This window comes from Scaptodrosophila lebanonensis, unplaced genomic scaffold (genome assembly GCF_003285725.1).
Source record: "Scaptodrosophila lebanonensis strain 11010-0011.00,11010-0021.00 unplaced genomic scaffold, SlebRS2 tig00001412-arrow-pilon, whole genome shotgun sequence".
Taxonomy (NCBI): Eukaryota; Metazoa; Arthropoda; class Insecta; order Diptera; family Drosophilidae; genus Scaptodrosophila; species Scaptodrosophila lebanonensis.
The window spans coordinates 5,115,731-5,137,225 of record NW_022060739.1 but is presented as its reverse complement, the minus strand read 5'-3'; the positions used below and the strand labels follow the sequence as shown (position 1 = coordinate 5,137,225).

Here is a 21,495-nt window from a genome sequence, read left to right as displayed (position 1 = left end):
TACTTCCAGCAACATACCCAACTTTTTCAACAGGCGGGCGATTGAAACCGGCAACATATTTAATAGAGCCGGAAATGATTCGATTAATAGTCGATTAGGTTTTGTCTTTTCTTGGAGGCCAACAATCGATATATCTATTTAGTAAATTGTTTTATTTCAAATCTAAATGAATGAAGTGGAATAAAGTGAGACTATAATTTATTTCTTATATAAATCGGAAAAATTCGTGCATTTGGTAATTTATTTAGTGTGATTGTGTATTTTACTAAATGATATTCGACTTGATGTGCAAAATGGCGAAGACACTCGACTTTATTGAAATACATATTTAACTTCTTTTTCGATCACAAAAGTTTAAGAAGAAGAAATGTAGAAAAATTGCAATAAAAATGTGTCTTCACCTGTTGGAAAACAAGTCTAATTTATTTTTATTTAGCTTCTAAAATATATACATGTATTCAAGTTTAAAATAATTATAATTTGGTTTAAAACAAAATACTTTTTTTTCGGATTTAATACATTATTGTTTGTAAAGACTGCATAGATCAGCCCTAAACCAAAAACAGACTTGAATATGGCTCTCTCAGAATAACATTTGGAAATTTATGAAGGCCTAATTCCATAGCAATGCATTGGCAGCACTGCACAACCGCCGATAACGATGACGTAAACAGTAAACAGCAATATTCATTGTAGGAGCGCTGCTGGCAGATCGAATGAGTGGCAACACAAGTTTAGTTGAAAAAAGAATGTCGGTATGAACGCGTCGTGTTGCATGGGGAGCGCTGAAATTTAAACATTTCCCAAACGCGTGAAAATTAGTACAGAACGCCATAATCACAGGCCTGTTGCGATATTCTGTTGTTTATGGTAATTACATGTATTTTGGCTTTTAATCGCATCTACGTCACAAACACTGCATCCAACAAGTGTGTCGTCGGTGTGTTTGTGCGGCTAAAACAACGAAAACAAGCGGCGTTACCACCCAAAAAGCCGCAGCCGTTCATTCTTTGCTTGTGTTAGTGTGCAAACGACAACTACAAACAAACGAAAAAAAAAAAACAAATCATATGTATGGCAAAAAGTGTTTAAAGATTTATTCAAAATTGTGATATTAATTAAATAAATTACGAATGGTGACTCAGTCAGTCGGGCAGTGAACGCAACGCTATCCATTAATTTACATACAAACAAAATTTGTTCTCACAAACACATTAACACGCACACACAGGCAGATGCCGGACAGCATTCTCACAGATACAGTTTTTTTTCGGCATTTACGTTGCGTGCGCCTTTGACAGAAAATTAATTTCATATACCATTCAATTGTTTTACAAGTGCCTGCCCGAGACACAGTGTTCGTTTTAATTGCCTACACATTTGTTTCTTGCAGCTTGGCGAACGTCTATAAAAATTTGCATTTGCCCAACAATACAAGCGAACAGGCAGTTGCATTCTTGCATTTGTGTAAGTAATTCATTTAAATAAATGATCGTTGCTGCTTTTTATTTTTGCAATATCAATTAAATAGCGGTGGCTGCTGCCGCTGTTATTATTATCCCTCCATACGGAAGCCATAAAAGTTGCATTGAAATGTGTGTTAGAGTAAATAAAATGAAATGCCGATAAATATTTATTTGGTCGCTTAACTGGCAACAGCAGAAATAACACAATATGTAAGGAATAACAACAAACCCCCGAACGCATGTGTGTGCATGCCTTGGCATGTGTGTATGCGTGTTAGTGTTGTCGTTTGCATGTTAATGCATGCAACTCTTGCGCCTCTCCCTCTTTGCGCGCACTTTCCTTCTGAAACTACCACCAGCACCAAAGACAACACAAACAACAACAGCAACAACGATGACAACCATCAGCATTTGTATTAAGATTTGTTCTTGTCGTTCGTTTTCGTTTTGCTGTTCTCTGCTGCTGCTGCTGCATGGGCGAGTTCATTAACATTTTAGACATAGCACTCCAAATGAGTATTGTTGGGTGTTGGTGAGAGGGGAGGCAAGCCAGGGTGACGCACAGTGGTAACAAGTTCTAATTCTAGCCAGAAGAAAATTTAAATAAAATTAGAGGTCATTTGGGAGGTCATTCGATATAGAAAAGCTTAAATTCTAAAGGCAATATTAATCATATTTTGGACGGCGCATTCAAGCTAAGCTGACTGTCAGAAATAAACTGTTAAATTAATTTAACTTTTGTAAACAACAACATTGCCATTCGTATTATAATTGGGGGGTAACAATAAATAATACTTGGTTCGCTTGGTAGTTAAGTAGTTTGTGGTTGCATTTTCTTTTAATTTAAATAATTATTTCATTTCATACAAAAATAAATTGGGAATACAATTCATTTAGTTAAATATATATAAAAACTCATTAAGAAAATATAAATGTCTTTTTACCAAATATTGGTATAAATTAGAAAACATCTAGCTGAAGACCTTGACATTCATGGCTACACGCATGTTACCTTATTTATTTTAACTTTAAGTAAACTGTATATAATAATAATAGAAATCACTTAACAACTCAAATCATATATTTCATTTCATCATGCAGCCATTTTCAAATCTCTTCAGAAATTGCAATTAAAATGTCTGAAAAATATTCAATCTGATTTCGTATAATCAACATTTGTTGAGCCACATTTTGTTTGCGGGGCCACTGTAAGACGCCAGCAATAATTCAACAACATTTGGTCTCTTGTCTTGTAATGTTTCTTGGATTTCTTTTTCTGTAAAATTGTAGACGCGTGGGCAGCTATTTGCCTCGTCATTGCTGGCTTTGCCAATATTCAAGCTTGGCTGCCCCTAAGCAGCAGAATTTGTTGCCTATTGAACACAACAAAAACAAAATTTATAACAACAACAGCAGTAACTATTATGCCGCTACACACCCGCCCACAAGCAAATCCTCGATGTCTTGTTCTTCGTTCAAATCTCAGCGCAACTTGTTTAACAAGTTTTGTGAGTTTGAGTTTAAGCTTAGCTCTGACTGTGTTTATGCGGCTGTTGCTGTTGCTTCTTGCCACATACATACATAAAAATACATAAGTATCTATGCATGTAGTATATAAATAGCATCAAGTTTCAATATGCCGCCACCAACAGCAACAACAACTATTGCATTACATACAGACTGGCTACAATTTTCTTGTGCTACTTCAATCTGTGCTTGGCACTTTTGTTGATTTTCCTGCAGCTATGTATGTATGTACGTGATGTGTCTCTGTTCGAAGCCTGCTGGCCCGGATTGGGCTGCCTTTTGTTTACCAAACGTTTCAGTGTTTTGCATTACCTGCCCCTGGGTCCTCTACTCATTGCCCTCTGTCTCCGGCCCAAAGTGCGACCTGCAGCCGCCTTTTTATCTTTTTATGACAACGGCAGCCTCGACTCGACAACTTTGACTGGATAGTCGGGGTAATAGGCGTTTCCTGCCTCTCCAGTTACTTGTACAATAAATACCCACATGCTCAGATACACCTATATTGAATTGGTACCTATGTATATATGTATGTATGTTAACGTATGTGCCATTTCTTTCAAGTCGCACATTTCACGCCGGTACGGCCAAAACGCGTTGCGGCTCATAAATTTTCAAAATGCTATTAACTTGCAATTTGTGTGGCAGGGCAAGAAGTGTTTTCAGTTTGTGTCCGTGTGTGTGTGTGTGCCTTTAATATTAACTGAACTGATAATGGATAGCTCAACATTCCGTAATATTACCTAACAATATAAATTAATTTTAAAATTTCACTCCCCAAAATGTTTGATTAATGAGTGTTGATTGTTTCTTTTCTCATTCTTGTGTTATTTTTCAGCTTCTTTAATTCTGTACATAAGCGAAAAGATTGATTGAACTGGAACAATAAAAATTTGAATAAAATGCTGAAATTTATACGCGGCAAAGGTCAACAGCCTTCGGCAGAACGACAGCGTTTACAAAAGGAACTATTTGGCTATCGCAAGGTAAGTTGACAGTCTGGCAACGCTCACTCAACACCCCACCCACATTTCCGGCAAATGCGCGGCGGGTGCGCCGCACTGATTGCTGTCAACGCCGACGATGCGCAAAGTGACAAATGCTTTGACAGTTGGTTTGATGCTTCCCTTCTCTGCTTCTTCTCTTTATTTATTCATTTTATTTATGGCGCATGCGCAACGGCTGAGCGCCCTTTCTGTCATTGTTGGTGTGGCTGCTGTTTATGACAAACGCGATGCCGACGCTGACGCTTCACAGCCTAATAATTCTGTGCCCGTTTTTCACACTCGGCGCCCCAAAATAGAAAATTGTTTATCATTCAGATTTACAGTTTTTAGCTTCGAATGCCACACACAATTTGACGCTTTTCAATTAAATTATTGAATTTGTTGTCCATGTTAAGGCGTAACAGCAGGCAGCCTTTTAATTGAATTGAAGTGGAAATGGAAAAGTCAAATAAATACATGCCAGTCATAGTTTTCAAGACAAAACAAGAAAGGAATGCTAAAGTCGAGCAGGCTCAACTCTTAAATACCCTGTACCACCCCACAAAAAAGTAATTAAATTAATTAATTAATTTAATTAAATTAATTAACTAAATTAATTTAATTAATTAACCAAATATTAACTAATTAAATATAAAATATTCCATTCATGCATACATACATTTACAATTACATCAGAATCGTGTCTATGCGTGTGTGTGTACTTGTACATATGTATGTATGTGTGCATTGAGCCTGGTTATATAGCTATAACTTTCTTTCCGATCATTCTATCATAATGAGACTTGGTATACGGTTATATAATTACTAACCTAATGTGACTACCAAATTTTCAAAATTCCAAGAATTACGGGAGTTATAGAAAATCGTTAATAGGGGGGGAGTGGGGGGTTGGATCAGAAAAAATGAACAAACTCGTCCTTTCTCGGTCTCAGGAGAATCTGTATACCAAGTTTGGTTATTCTAGCTCTTATACTTTCGGAGATCCTTGCGTTCATACAGACAGACAGACGGACAGACAGACGGACAGACGGACATGGCTATATCGACTCGGCTTGTCATGCTGATCAAGAATATATATACTTTGTGGGGTCTACCAAGCCTCCTTCTGTGTGTTCCATGTGCACTCGCACTAAACTAATATACCCTTGTACCCTTTGGGTACAGGGTATAAATATGTACATATACGTCTATATGTACATTTGTGTACGCACAATCATCTATGAGTCAAAACAGATATGAGTCAAGTGGGCCGTAATCAAGCTACATGAGTATATGGAGGTTTAATAACATTAAAATTCCCTGCACCTAATCTTATTTTTTTTGTGAGTTTAGCTTAGACTTTGTTATCACTTTATACTGCTAATTGTATAACGAATTGGAATCATAAACATTTAGATCAAAAAAAAAAAAAAAAAAAAAAAAAAAAAAAACAAATTGTAATTTGAAAGTAAATAAACTTTGATTGACAAATAATTGTTCTTCCAATGGATGTGATTAATTGGTTATTTTGCTTATACTTTGATTTTTCTGATACATTCATCTATGTATTAGGATGTGTGGGAATTATTCTTTTTAATAACATTTTCTAATGAAATATGGTTCATTTAGCTCGGAGTTCTAAGTACATTAGGTGGCTAAGTCAATGGAGAATATTTTCATTCTCTCTTATTTCAAAAGTGAACTCTTTTCTGCTAATCTAAATCTATCTTTTCAATGAAAAATACTAAAATCTATTCTCAGAAAGAACTACTAAAAGAATATAATTTTGCTTAAGTCTAAAGTATAGTTTTATCGGGGCTCTACAATACTTAAAAAAATGATACTTTAAATCGGACTTCTACAATGGATTATTAGTGTTTCTTTGTGAAATAATCTCTTCTACGAATTCCATATTATTATAAAGTTTCCATTTTAATCTCGATTCGCATGAAGTTGGTTATTAAATTCTACGAAACTGTTTCCCAAGAAAGATATGCTGAAGATGCTAAAGAATGAAAATACAAATATAGCTTCTTTATATTTTGCATTCACTTTTAAGGCTTATTTGTTAATGCTTAGTGTCATGAAATAAAGCAATACATTTTATAAGAAGTTCCTTAAGAAAGATAATTATATATATAATTATATTATATAACTGCACCAAATAAATAGGTTATTGTTGCCAAAGAGAAATACCTTTTCAATGGGCCAGTCCACTAACTAACTTGTTATTTGTTTGCATTACTGATGTCCATACTTGCTAAAGCTTATCGGGCGACACAACAAATAAAACACAATACGATTGCGAACATATCTAGCAATTGTACTTACATACATACATATGTACATATGTATATGTACAAGCCAACTAGTCTGTATTCTTAAATATCGATTTCAATGTGTACGCCATGTCTGGTAGTGGATAGGACTTATGGCTTATCAACTGTAACAACAATTTCTTAGATAACGAACAGTGATAGCAATTATGCGTCATGCCCACTAGGCGTGGTTCGGCCAACTTTATGGAGCATTCACTCTGTAAACGCTCGCTCGACTTCTTCTTCATCTGCGGCTATTTATAAAATGACGCCACACATGCCGCTCATCGACTCTTTGGACATTTCGCTATCTAACATTTCATGTTGGCAAGTCGTAAATTATGTGGGCGCCGTTCTGTTTCAGTCGGCTCTACTCTATACTATTTTGCTCTGGTCTGCTCAGCTCAGCTCTTCACTGACCAGCTGGTCAGTGTGCAAAAAAAGAAAACAAACAGAAAATTAGCGCTTTTTGTGGCTTTAGCATAGAAATCATAATAACAAACGCTTTGTGTTGGGTGTGGCTATTAAACTAATCAAACGACGCCCCCCCGCCTTTCTCCCTTTCGCCACACTCATTGGCAATTTGCGTGCGTTGGATCGTTCAGTTCTTGGGGTCTATGCCAGCCACACGCTTCCTTTTTGCATTTACTGGCATTTCAATTGGATGAATGAATCATCGGAAGCTACTTATAAACAGTGGATATCGCTTAAGAGAAATGGCGAACAATTTATTAACGACATTAATTTTAATACCTTCTATAATTTGTATAGGAAATAGGGTTTACTTTCATTTTATGAGGGTTTGAGTGGCATTTCGGCACCCTACAAACATAGTCAAGCTACTTACTTAATTGGAAGGTATAGGCAAATGCGACGTATTTTTCCCAGAAAGGTTTTCAACTTTGCCTAATCTGGGAAATTCTGAAACAGCTGCATTTTTGCTTACAGACCTTCCGAAACGCACTTGTTCGACACCAGCTTATAAGTTTACGAATAAAGAGCGAACAAGGCAGTTGATATCATATTTGTATGACTTAGAAAAGTTAGTTAGAAAATATCCATATTTTTCTAGTCACAATCCCCTTCTTACCCCAAATGGTAAAAGGGTGTACTAGTTTAATGCAAATGTATATAACAAAAGAAAGGAGGCGTGGCAGGCCGTCTAAGTTATTGTGTAACTCCGAAACAGCATATATTTCCTTTTAAGGGTTAGGAAATTGGTATTCCTCAATTGCCAAAATTTTTATTTATTTAACATAAGGTTTTTGAAATAGTAGGGTCTTTAATTTCAAGCTCATGTGTCTATTTTTTTTTTTGGAAATACCTTCAAGGTGCTATTTCTATTCCAGCACTTACTGTACTGTTTTTACGATTGTAAATACATATTTCTTTATATACTTACTATATTTACATACATATATACATATGTACATAGGTATCTTTGCGGTTAAGTTCCAGGTATGCAGGCTTTATTTACATGTTCTAGTACTTATTCATGAGTACATACATATGTATGTATGTACATACATACGTGTATATGTATCTATGAATGTCCCACGGTTTATAAGATTTGCTGCCTCAGCTTTTGACATTAACTTGCAAATTCTCGCAAGATGTTGCACAGCTAAGCGGCTTCTTTCGCATTCTTTTTTCCTGTTGAATGGGAATGGCGTAAAAGAGGTGGTGCCGAAAAAAAACAACAACAATAACAAAAACGCAAAAAGAAGAGTTCGGCCAATGCACGTGCCGCTCAATGACGACGGCCAGCGTCTGCGCCGACGCCCACAGCGCCGTCGCCGTCGGCGTTGATGTCGACAACGACGCTTCAACCCAATGACATCATCTGCATGTGCGTCACCTTGAGGCGTTGTTGTTGTTGCTGCTGCTGCTTTCGTTTTAGTTGCTGTGTAACGGCATTTTCATGGCAGTATAAACATATACACATACATACACAAACGTGCATACAGAAATAATAATAAATGCAATGCAACTGCTGGTCAGTTAAGGTCATTTGAATCGTCAGCTGATAAGACGGTATGGGCTTTGAGATTTCCTTCACCGCACTTCCACTCTTTCCCATTGCCTTATCATCATCTTCCGTAGTTCCTCCGATTTCATGTTTATGTGTGTCACTGGGTTTTGTATTTGTTTGGCAACATTTTGCAACATTCTTTTTTTTTATTCCAATCTGAAGTCTGGCTTCTTTATTTGATACGTTTGACATAAATGCGACGATATCGACAAGTTATACGTTTTCTGACGACGATTGGGTTCGGAAAAGCGGTTTGAATGACGCGACACAAATACAAAAACTTGAAAGAAAAAACCATAAACGTAAACAGAAACTGAAAATGTACGGCCAAGCGATATCAATGACTGAAAATTGAAGCCGTTTGCGTAATAGGCGGCAGACGGCAGTAGTGGCAGCCAAAGTTGTACAAAATAATGGCAATATGCAAGTTGCTACATCGATTTATACACTGCCACTCTGCTAAATAGCAACGAAGTGCTTAAATTGAAAACAAAATAAAAATCTGTGCTTATTAGCAAAGAGAATTGAGAATTTCAAAAATTGATTGTTTAAAACAATTGAGAATTTAGCGACACAGAAAATAGTTTGTTAATGTAAAAGAACGGTTTGATTTCCTGATTTTTTTTGCTACAATTTTTTTTTTTAAATAATGAAAACATAAACTAATACACCCTTTTATATTTGAATACAGCAAGGTATAGAAATAAAATCCATATCCTTCAACTCGAAGGCAGATCTTTTGCGTTGAAGAAAGCATTTGTTTATTAAAATATAAGGCGTAAAATTTACGACTCTATTTCCTTTTATTACCTAATAAATATTCTGTATTTTAACCAATTAAATATTTAATTATACTTGTGAAAAGAAGCTGTTGCCGGCTAATTATATAATTACAGAATAAGCATCGTACTTATAAATAGTCGTCTGAAAACAAAAAGTACAATTGTTTCACAGCATTCGATATTTAAATTATCGTATGCATTAATGTAGCTTAAGTTCAATTCTTAACGACTTCAATTAATCAAATATATATATCTCTATAAGAAAACCTGTTACTAAGAACTGACAGCTACTTATTATTGGAATAATAATACGGTAAAATAACAAATCAAAAATTTTACCAAAAATAGATCCCTGGTATCAGAAGTACGCTAATTATTCGAACGTCAAAAATTTTCAATTTTTTTGTTCCTCTTCATGTTTCTAATTCGTAAACTGTGGTTACTAGAATGTATTGAAAGAGACTGCAAAGACTAAGAATATTGAGAAACTCGCATTATCAGTTAAATATAAATTTTTGCAGTTAAATACATTAAGTTCCCAGTAAAACTTTGTCAGAGTCATACCTCAAAGACATTCTTGAAATAACTACGTATATCAATGGCTTCTATAACTTTTTCATTAAGTCCCCGATTGCTTGCCTTAGAGTATAACAAAAATAGATCGATTTACATCGATTTAGTTCAAGTCTAAGACAATTGTGGGAAAATTGTTGCATCGATTGAAACTATTACAGAGACTCTAATGAGACTGCAGTGGATTGCTTGAATTAGAAAGTGTTCGACTTATCTAGATTGCACTGTATTTCCAAAAATAAATACAAGTTAGTCATTCACCCAAGAACTACGTATACTCCATTGGAAATTCGAAGAGTAATAGATCGTAATTGCATTCAATAATGTTCTGCCCCGATTCATTGGTCTTCTGGGTATGAATGTAATTATTATACGAGAACTTGTTCATTCATAATGTCTTGACGTTGCTTTGGCCACGCCCTACCTCCATGGATTCTATATATATATACACATATGTATGCACTTGTCTGCCTCTTTATCAATTAGTGCTGCAATTTTGCCTTCATTCTTAATTCCTGGCAATTTTCTTAATTGAATCATTTGCATATGCCATGCCATGGTACTTGTCTTCTTGTGTATTCATATCTATATCTATGAGTATGTATGCAAGGTTGTTGCTTCGTTTTTTAAGCGTGTATCATAATCGAACAAAAATAATTTATGAGCCAAGGCGTAGTCAGTGTTAACAAAGCAACCAAAAGATAGTCACAGGTCGTCGGCGCAACGCAGTCAGTCCCAGTGCTCTGATAAGATTAGCCTTCCTGCCTGTGGTTGTCGGGGTTTGTTTTATGTACTACGTGCGCGCCCCAAAGGGAATACACAATGAAGCAATGTTTTGTTGTTGTTGTTATTGTTTGGTGGTGGTGGTGGTGTAGCTGATAAGTCTCTGATAAGATTCCAGAGAGCCTATACAATACTATATGTATATAATATATGTAGATATCTAGGCATATGTGGGCATGTGTATGCGAAAGGCTGCACCTGTAATTGCCTCCAACGGTTCCATGTTTCGAATGTGTCGCAACAAAGAACTAACCTGTATTGTGTACTCTTGTACATATCTTTGTGGCAACTGTTTGCTTAGAATTCTAGGTACTGCTGGCTAGAACCACTGAAAAGTCTTTTATAGGGCAGCAACTATATTGTAACATAAGACCTTCAATAGCACAAAGTTTTCAATCTAACATGGACTTATGATACTAACTTACAAAAATTGATTGTATAGAACGACAGGTATTATCTAGACCATCTAGAAGGTCAACTTGTAATACGTTCTGATGATATAATGACTGGCGTCGGACGCTTTGAACTGAACATGGAAAGCTGGACTGGGTTGGTCTTTGTATTTATTTTGATTTGTTTGTCATTTGTATTTATGAGTGTATTTATGACATACTGCTGTTATATTTGTGATTTTTCTTAATAGCACAGCCATGGAAAGGCAAAGTGTATTAAGTAAAGCAACCGCCCATAGTCTTATCTAAATGACTCATCTATCAAACCACAAAACGTTGTACAACTGACCCAAATTCTGATGAACAGTCAATGCGATTTGTAATAGATTAAGGGCTTGTACTCAAAAGCAATTCACACCGAATGGACTGCTAATGCACTTATATGGCTAACTAAATACGCTGGAAAACAAGACACAAAGCAAATTTAGAAGAAAAAAAATGGATCTTAAATGCTTTGTACGCAAGCTTTAAAACAGTCATAGCTGTTTAGGAAGAACTTAAAAGTAATATCAGTTAATAGCTTCTAAGTATACTGCTCCAAATGTAGGCCTTTAATATCAAAATTCAGAAATTTAATCATTCACAAAACCAAAAGGGGGTACAAGGTCGAACAAATTAGTAAGAAAATTGGAAATTAGCAGAGATTACAATCGCCTGTTTATTAAAATATTATTGATAACAACTAAGTTATACTACTTTAAAACTTTAAAACGCTATTGAAATTCATATACAAAGTTATTTTTTTTGCTAATCTTTATTTAAAATGATTGTTAATTAATTTATTAAATTGTATTTTTATTTATGCCTGGCCAGCTTCAACGTTTATGTGCAAATTTGTGATTAAGAGATTTAGATTTGAAAATTGCTGTGTAATATTATTGCGAATTTATTGTTAAATTTTTTATACATTTTGTGACAAAAAACTTGATATTTGATCAATAAAGTAGCAGGATTTACCACAGCTTCTTCATTGTGTTACATACTTCGACATGAATTGTGTATAACACACTTATATTTCTGGCTGGAGGGTATTAGAAACTAAACACTAATCAAAATTCAAAACATGCAAATCAGACGCGCCGAAAGAACAATGCACAGAAATAAAAGTTTGGAAAAATCCCTATTATGTTGTTGTTGCTGCTGCTGCTGTTTTACCTGATGATGATCATCATCCACATCATCATCATCATTATCAGCTTCATTGTGGCAGCTCACAGTTCAAAGCGTTCAAAAGAGCAGCAACAACAACAGCAACAATAAAGACAAAGCTGCCCTGCTGCTCCCTACAGCTCGAGTTCATCATACAAAAGAGCTTTTCAACTTGTTGGTCACGCTTCAAACCGGCACCAGCAACAACAACAACTTCTGGCACGGCACCTAAGCAGGCACTTCACCGACCGCTTGGCCACAAGTTGTGCTGCGTGTAGCAACATTAACGGCCGCACGACGCAGCTTTTGGCCAAGTCAAGCACACATTACCAACTTCATTTTGTTTGAAAAATGTACTGCGAGCATTTTTAGTGGAGCCCCGAATTGGTTGTTGTTGTTGTTGTTGCTGTTGTTGTTACCTGTTGGCCACTTCATCACCCAGTCCCATGATTCCATTTGATGTAGTGGTGGAGAGCAGTCATAGCTGTGCCTGTGCCCCTGATTTATGCTGTTGATGATGCCATTCCATCACAAATATACACACACACACACACACATATATATATATATGTACATATACTGATATATAGTACATACATATACTATATGTATCTGCTGTATGTGTGTAAGTTTGTTTGCACACATACACTGGGCGCGCGTACATAATTTAATATCTTTTGTCATTTCTTCTATTTGTTTGTAGTGGCCTGTTTTTATTGTTTTCTGCAGCTGAACTTTTTTCTCTCCAATTTTTTTTTTATATATCTTCTTTACATACACACTTACCATATGCCATTTGTTTATGTCCGTTGTAAATTAAACTCACTTTACAGTTGTAACTTATTTAGAGAGACTACACTGTAAACAAAGTTTTCAGATCTTAGTTAGTTTGTTTGGCAAGCAATGCTTGTTTGCAAGGTACTTTATCATTCTGATGCGGCGTAAAAGTTCTTGATCTTGATATTATAATTATAATGTTGGAAAAACAAAAGCTTAAACAAATCTAAGCAATTTAATGTGAGAAATATTAAAGATGCCTTTGGAGCGCTTCTTTAAACGTTCTTCATAAATGCATAAATACATAAATGCAACAACTTTGAAAACCAAATTAAACTTGTAATTAAATTAAATTTCAACTGATTGAAATTTAAATGAATATATAATGACTAGCGTAATAACTTAAATGTAATCTGGTATTTAATAAATAAATAAACACAGACAAAGCAATCCTACAAGTATGCAAGTAGTAGGGATTTATAAATAAACTAAATGACTTCATTTGTTTTATAATAATATTATATTCACTATACTCAAGACGTTATGAAATGCTTATGGACTATACACTATATTATTCATTTCATATTATTGTTAGCGCTCTATACTTATTCAAGTTGAAGTCAGGAAAACCCCAAAACAATTCAGGAAAACCGCTAAATAATTCTGACGTGCAATTCGTTTATCAGAATTCAGTATATGTGTAATCTAATAATCTTATCTATGGTAAGGCGAACGATTGGGCGCCATTGGATCAAAAAGATTTTAACCTATTGAATTAATATTGAATGGGAACGAACCAGTTTATCAAGTTTATTAACTCTAGGTATTGTATACATATGTATATGGACAAACAGATGACCATATAAAAACCCCGATTGACATGGGTATATCTAGAGCTTACACTTGTTTCCCTTTAAGTCTTTTGTTAAAAAGGCAAGTCGCCTTACATCACTAGACTACACCTAATATTTCAGATTTAATGAAACTGTTATCAGATGGTACGAATTACAAATCAAACACGAGCTTATAAAGTCTCCATAATATCGTTTTTATAGATATATGAACTGTTCCTTGGAGTATAAGTTTAATAAATAAGTATATCCGAAGCATTACACCTAAGTCTGTTTTTACACGGTTTGAATATTAAATATTTTATACACCTAATTCTGTTTTTACGCGTTAGATTGGTTCCAGAAATAAGTTTGTAAAAAAAAGCATCGATCATATACAAAAAGAGGTGATTGCTTCTATATCTCTTAAGAAATATATATGCAATTTTTATACCTTGTACCCAAAGGCTACAATTAATTAAATTAATTTAATTTCTTTTTTGTGGGGTGGTACAGGGTATTTAAGAGTTGAGCCTGCTCGACTTTAGCATTCCTTTCTTGCTAATTTTCAAACCGTGTTATATCAAAATCGTTGAAAAATAGGTGCATATGGTTGCAAGACTTTATTCCATTTAGCACGATTCAAAATAACATATCAATGTGTTTTTACACGGTTTTTTTTTGTACACGATTTTTTCTGGAACCACTCTACCGTGTAAAAACAGATTTAGGTGTAGTTTCTCTAAAATCATAACGAAATTGTCACCTTCTATTAAAACGCATTTCAAGCACCATCATCTTTAATTTATTTAGCTCCCTTTAAAGTAACCTTTAATACCTTTGAATATATATTTGTTTTCATATAATCTTTCTAATACCGAAATCAACCATTAATTATAATTACAAATTTTCAATTAACAATCATTTGAAATCTGAAAACATCTCCTACATCGCCAATTCGACACGTTGTTCCCATTATTCCTGACGCATGCTGTTCGTTCGTTTTTCGGATGACAGACTGTAAGAAAAAGTATATGAAGTTTTTCTTGGGCTAACCTCAGAGGTAGCCAAAGGTATGTTGATGATGTTAGCTGAGAGAGTAGGCAGCCAATGAGCTGTGAAATGCATTTCTTGCCGCAGCAGACACCACACCCAACAAACAATTGCAGCTTGATTAGTTGTAATTATAAGCCCCATCAGGGGGTGGGGTGTTGGGGGGAGTTACAAACATAATAATCATAAGTATAAAGCGCAAGCAGAGCTAATTTGTTGTAAGCCAACCAAGTGCGCTCAATTAAGCAGCAACCGTGAAGAGTATCTCGCTGAGCCAAGCAGAAAAGCAGAAATGATAACTTGAGCTCAGAATCGGAGGGACAGACAAACCACCAATAAAGACTTTAGGCCACTTCCGGTTTGTGGCAATGCTGGTGGCACATGAACCCAATTGAAGCAGAAGAAAGAAGCGACAACAAAGCTTTGGCAGAGAAGAGGAGCTTTGAACCTTTTTAGATACGAGTATGCTGGTTAGCTGGTTCGCCTGGTATGGTCGTTCACTTGGATCGCTTGGTTGGTTCTGCCACATCTTGAATTGGGTCGAATAGCAAAGTTCTTCACGGTTTGCGATTGTAGCTGTTTCTGCTCACTGTACTCGTATATATTTTCGTTACCTACCTCTACCATTTTCTTCTTTCTGTTTACCACTACACAATTCTTTTATAGTTTGGATTGTTGTTGTTGGCCCCTTAGGCAAATTTCGTCATTGTAGCGTAAACGACTGAACTGAAGAAAGTCTTTAAAGCACGACGTATAAAGCTGCTACGAATATAGCGCATAATAGAGGATTTTTCGTGTTGGAAAAAAAAAAACAATAAACAAACAAACAAAAAAAAATACAAAAGCCAAGCTTGAAATGTCGTTTTCGGGCTTTTGAGACTCGGTTGCGCCGTTGCGCGAATCAGTTAAGCGATGCTTTTTTACACGGAAGGTTTTCACAAGAGTTCACGTCTAGAGCAAAAAGTCAGCCGTGGCGGTGGCGCAGCGACTCTGCAAGACAATGCCATCGAGGGACAACGGCAGCAATTTATCAAGGTAGAGGCTAAAGGGCCGCTGACTTGAGATCTCAATAGCAGCCGTTGACAATGTGTGAAAGCACAGGAAGAAGCACTCGGAACACTCCCACTTACGAGTACCGACCCACCTATCTATAAACAACAATCTAATCTTGTGTTCGAACAGCAAGGAAGGAAGGAAGGAAGGAATGACTGCAGCAGCACTATCTACTGCCATGCCGCACGTAGGCGTCCTAACTGGTTCGGTTTTACTTCAGACAAGCTCCAGCTGCCTTTAACGACAGCTGGTTCTGCAATCGTTCGACTCTTTATTGTCTGGCTCTTTAAATGGGCACAGATTTCGCCTCTATTTAAAATGACGAATACTTGACAAACGGATTAACTGACTGACTGACATGCCAATTAGTTGAAAGGCAGGTCACGATAAGAAACTTACTTTTGCTCGGAACTAGTTTCCTCAAATGTGGGTTGATATTTACTTTATTTAATTCTTTCAAAATCGTGGAAACTGAATCTGAAATCAGATCAATTATGTACCCTTAACAACTTGTATTTATCCGAGAGCTAAGCTACGATTCTTTGAGTTGAGCCTACGTAGATCATATAAGTTATATTTAATTCAAAATAAATTGAGTTGAAGCTTTAGTTTTCACAGCTCTCGTAAAGATCAAGAATCAAAGATCAGGTTGGAAAACAGGTTTTTCAAATAATTGTTAGCAGTTATTTAGTTATATTTTAAAGGGATACATGATTATCTTTTAAAATCCCAATTTTCTCACCTATTTCTTAACCTTAGCGCATTACCTATCGCTAAGAAAGTCTGCTAAACTCCCCTCCACCTCTTTCTATATCTTCCAGACTGCCCAACATGGTTTTCCACACAAACCGTCGGCATTGGCTTACGATCCTGTCTCGCGGCTCATGGCCATTGGCACACAAACAGGCGCCATTAAGGTGTTCGGCCAGCCCGGTGTAGAGTTCTATGGTCAGCACACATTGGTTAACAATTCGGCAGCTGAGCTCAATGTACAATTGTTGGAATGGGTCTATGGAACGGGTCGTGTCCTCTCACTGACCGCAGCCAATCAGCTAATACTGTGGGAGCCGGCCGGCACCACTCTGGTGCCCATCAAGACGCTGCCTTTCGATGGCAAACTGAAGAAGGTGTCCTCTTTGTGTTGTTCACTAAACAAGGATTTGGTGTGGATTGGTACCGAGGGTGGCAACATCTATCAATTTGATTTGAAGTCGTTCAGTGTGCGCGAGCCCGTGATTTATCACGATGTGGTGCTGGAACAGGTGCCACCCTCCTACAAACTGAATCCGGGGGCCATTGAGTCGATACGTCAGCTGCCAAATGCTCTAAACAAGCTGTTGATTGCCTACAATAGGGGACTGTGTGTGCTGTGGGACTTGGAGACGTCCGCAGTGGAACGTGCCTTCATTGCTCCCGGACATGGACAGAGCGTGGGTCTGTATGTGAACTCCACCGGTTCCGAGTTCAATTGGTATCATGCGGACGGCTCGTACGCCACTTGGAGCATTACAAGCGGTGAGCCGCCTAAGAACGTTAATTATGTGCCCTATGGGCCGGATCCGTGCAAGAGTATAAATCGTCTCTACCAAGGAAAGAGGGGGTAAGTAAATAGCTAACTAGCTTTAAAAATTCACTGAAGAGTGTCCATTTCAATGTGGTGCTTCCATTTGTTTAACTGGGAGAAGAGAATGAACGACGGTATAATGAGCGACTTTCTTCTTTTAGCAACAATGATGTCATCGTTTTCTCCGGCGGCATGCCGCGCTCCGCTTATGGTGACCACAACTGCGTCTCGGTGCATGGCAGCGATGGCAAAAAGGTGTGTCTGGACTTCACATCCAAGGTGATTGACTTCTTTGTCACCTACAAGAAGGAGAACAGCGAGGCCGTGCAAGTTCTCATAGTGTTGCTGGAGGAGGAACTGTGCGCATACGATCTCACCGATCCCCAAGTGTCTGCCATCAAGGCACCCTATCTACATTCTGTGCATGCCTCAGCCGTAACGTGCAACTATCTGGCCTCTCAGGTCAGCCAGTCGGTGTATGAACGAATTTTGCGTGCTGGCGACGAGCAGGACATCGAGTACAGTAGCATAGATTGGCCCATAATGGGAGGCGTATTGCCTGAGGAACCAGCACTGTCGGATGAGTCGGAGGAGGCGGTCAAGGAATACGAGATTCTCTTGACCGGCCATGAGGATGGTTCGGTTAAGTTCTGGGACTGCACCGGAGTGGTGCTTAAGCCCATTTACAACTTCAAGACAGCCAGCGTATTTGGGCACGAGAATCAGGATGACTTTCCAGCCGACACCAGCGCCGAGCAGGTGGACGAAAGCGAGCCACCATTCCGTAAGGCGGGTCTCTTTGATCCCTATTCCGATGACCCGCGTTTGGCCGTAAAAAAGATTGCTCTATGCCCCGAAACTGGACAGCTAATTGTGGGTGGCACCGCTGGCCAGATCGTTATTGCCGATTTCGAGGGCGATGCAGTGGAGCGTAATGCTTTGAAATTTAGTTCCATGAACTTGGTGAGCGATCGCGATGGCTTCGTATGGAAGGGGCATGATCAGTTGAATGTGCGCGCCCAGCTGCTTGAGGAAGATGCCCAGCCGGTGGGCGAGCATGGTGTGAACATTACTGGTGTCCTGCAGGTGCTACCACCAGCCAGCATCACCTGCCTGGCCCTGCAGGCCCACTGGGGTGTGGTGTCGGGCGGCACAGCTCACGGCCTGGTGCTGTTCGATTTCAAAAACTTTGTGCCGGTATTTCATCGGTGTACCCTCAATCCGAATGACCTGACGGGTGCTGGCGAGCAGCTATCGCGACGCAAATCGTTTAAGAAATCACTGCGCGAATCGTTCCGCAAGCTGCGCAAGGGACGCTCCACACGCAACAATCCAAGCAATCAGGTGCCCACTACGGTAAGTACGATTCATACTTGGAATAGAAAACAAATTGCCTTACTATGTATGTTTGTTGTAGCTCGAGGCACGACCTGTGGAGCGACAAATCGAGGCACGTTCCACAGACGATGGCATGGGCTCCATGGTGCGTTGTCTGCTGTTTGCCAAGACCTACATAACCAATGGTATGTTCAATTAGGCTTGTTAAGTCTCAAATGTCTTTAATAGACTCTTTATCGTTTCAGTCAATATAACATCGCCGACGCTGTGGTCGGCCACCAATGCCAGCACCGTGTCCGTATTTCTATTGCATTTGCCACCAACACAGACAGCCGCAACAGCCCAGCCTTCGGTAAGTGGCAGTTCCACGCCACAGCTGCCACGTCGCATATCCGCACAGCTGGCCAAGGAGATTCAGCTGAAGCATCGTGCGCCAGTTGTTGGCATTTCCATATTCGATCAGACTGGCAGTCCTGTCGATCAGTTTGGCAGCGGCGTCAATGGCGTGCCACCACATCGTCTCCTGATCGCCTCGGAGGAACAGTTCAAGGTGTTCTCGCTACCACAACTGAAGCCCATCAATAAGTACAAGCTGACGGCGAATGAGGGCGCCCGCATACGACGCATACATTTCGGCTCCTTCAGCTGCCGTGTGCCGCACGAGCTGCTGCAAAGCCTACAAGGCAGCAGTCCGACAAAGTCGACGCGTTCACATGACGCTGGCGATGCCAATACAAGCCTAGCCTCGGCAGCAGGGGCCGGTGAGTTGTATCGGGAAATGGCGTTGATTTGTCTCACCAACATGGGCGACATAATGGTGCTGTCTGTGCCCGAGTTGAAGCGACAACTCAATGTGGCAGCCGTGCGACGCGAGGATATCAAGTAAGTGTTTCAAAAGAGATCCAAAATCTAAAATTAGCAATCTAATGCTCAATATGTTTGCAGCGGCATTTCATCTTTGTGCTTTACCAATGCCGGTGAAGCTCTCTACATGATGTCCTCATCGGAATTGCAACGCCTTGCTCTAGCCACCTCAAAGGTGGTGCAACCTATGGGCGGTGTTGAGGTCGAACCCCTTCAGAATGAAGAGTTGGAGGCGACGCTGCAGTCTAACGAAGATGAGGACAGCGATAAGGAGGGCGAAACGAATGAAGGGGCAGCCAGTACTGGTGCCGCCGTATCAGAAGCCCCGGTGCCGAAAGAGCGTGCCAAAACGCTAGAGCTCACCATAGATAGCAATGGACCGATTTTAACAAACGGCATTGGCAGTGGCAATTCGCCAAATAGGGCCAATGAGACCATTACCAGCTCAATAGGTGACATAACCGTGGATTCGGTGCGCGATCATTTAAATACCACTACAACAACGTTGTGTTCCACGACTACAGAGGAGACTGTGGGTAGGTAGTCGGTTAGCTTGTTGTTGCTTTTGTCAATTGTTGTCCAGACACATTCGCATCTTCGTCATTATCATCTATTGTGTTGTGCCCTCAACTTCAACTTGGAGTGATTGATTCATTGAAAGTGTTTGTCAAACTATTTTGCCCATACGTGTTAATTATATTGTTTGTTTATTTGGCCAAGAGTTTATTTTTGACATTTACTTTTTCACTTTTTTTAGGTTAGCGGCTCAAGCTAAAAATGTTAATTTAATTTTACATTAAACTTAAGGTCGTTTGCACAGTTGAGCGATCACCCACGCACACACACAGTTTTTGCATGCCTGATGTAATGCGTTTGCCAAAAGCCCCGAAAGCAACATTAAATTTAAATTTATATTTATGTTATTACTTGCAATTTCTTATACACCACAATAGGTCGTCTGTCGGTGCTCAGCACACAAACCAATCAAACACACACCAGCGTCAATATGAAGGACATACCTGACTTTAATATACCCAATTTGATGGATCTGGCGCCAAAGAGGTGGGTGCTTATATACACACATACATATTTACATTAGTTCTTTGTTTCAATTTGATTTATTTAATTTTATTTGCAGCAATACCACCGAAACCAGCACCAGTTCTGTGGTCATCAAATCCGTCATAACGAGCATCTCACACGAAAAGACAAACGGCGAAAGTGAACCCGTAACGACCAAGACGACAACGCATGAGGAGAGCCAATTTTAAAGAAACAAAACTAAAACATATCACCACACAAACCGATTTTAGTTTATGCACCTATATATGTAGATATATATAAAAATCATTTACTATTACTATTGGCATGCAAATTTGTGTGGCGCGCACTAAAAAAAATAATCAAAAATATCAATTCAATCTAATTGCATGTCACTGTTCTGTTCTTCGCTAAATTGCAATTTATAATATGTTTAAGTTTTCGTTTTAAGTAACACACAGATACACACACATACATATTTAGTTGAATGTAAACTTCTTCGTGTACCCATACATATGTATTTATGTAATTTTGTTTGCATTATTGACAAAAAATCGCTAAACATTTTGTATTTTCCACCCAACCACCACCACAACCCCATTAGAGAGTACAACAATATACAAAAGCATTTGCCTTACATATACTTATATATAAAGAATTTTTACAACGGTTTTTATACAAGTATTAAACAAGCAGATCATATAAAATATACAAACATATTTTTTACACAGGTATTAACATACCGTATACTTATATTTTTTATATACGACAATCGCGCGTTTTTCCGACCAGCTAAATTCGTTTTTGGCAACGTTTATTTTTGTAAACTGTTAAAACATTGTTAATTGTTTAAGATACAATAAATGAAATGAGGATCTGTGTTTTTGTAAACATTTCTTTTTTTGCACCG

The 21,495-nt window shown here is 38.2% G+C and overlaps 1 protein-coding gene across 3 annotated transcripts; it reads left to right on the top strand.

Annotated features, from left to right (window-relative positions):
- The first annotated feature begins 749 nt into the window (after positions 1-749).
- LOC115631578 (protein lethal(2) giant larvae) lies at positions 750-21,476 on the top strand. Of its 3 annotated transcripts, XM_030528372.1 has the most exons (10): positions 753-870; positions 1,394-1,467; positions 3,829-3,976; positions 16,600-17,378; positions 17,504-18,698; positions 18,760-18,865; positions 18,926-19,562; positions 19,626-20,080; positions 20,498-20,606; positions 20,683-21,476. In XM_030528372.1, the coding sequence occupies exons 3-10, from the start codon at positions 3,893-3,895 to the stop codon at positions 20,813-20,815; spliced, it is 3,498 nt and encodes a 1,165-aa protein (XP_030384232.1). In that variant the 5' UTR covers positions 753-870; positions 1,394-1,467; positions 3,829-3,892; the 3' UTR covers positions 20,816-21,476. The 3 variants fall into 3 exon arrangements, with proteins under 3 accessions (XP_030384233.1, XP_030384232.1, XP_030384234.1); XM_030528373.1 differs by lacking the exon at positions 1,394-1,467 and having other exon boundaries at positions 750-870; XM_030528374.1 differs by lacking the exons at positions 20,498-20,606; positions 20,683-21,476 and adding an exon at positions 20,302-20,482.
- The last annotated feature ends 19 nt before the right edge of the window (positions 21,477-21,495 follow it).

Bases quoted from the DNA above. Each gene is read 5' to 3' on its own strand.
- LOC115631578 (XM_030528373.1), top strand. From the start codon at position 3,893: ATGCTGAAATTTATACGCGGCAAAGGTCAACAGCCTTCGGCAGAACGA. The intron at 18,699-18,759 runs GTAAGTACGATT...TGTTTGTTGTAG, and splicing joins GCAATCAGGTGCCCACTACG to CTCGAGGCACGACCTGTGGA. The intron at 20,081-20,497 runs GTAGGTAGTCGG...ACACCACAATAG, and splicing joins GACTACAGAGGAGACTGTGG to GTCGTCTGTCGGTGCTCAGC.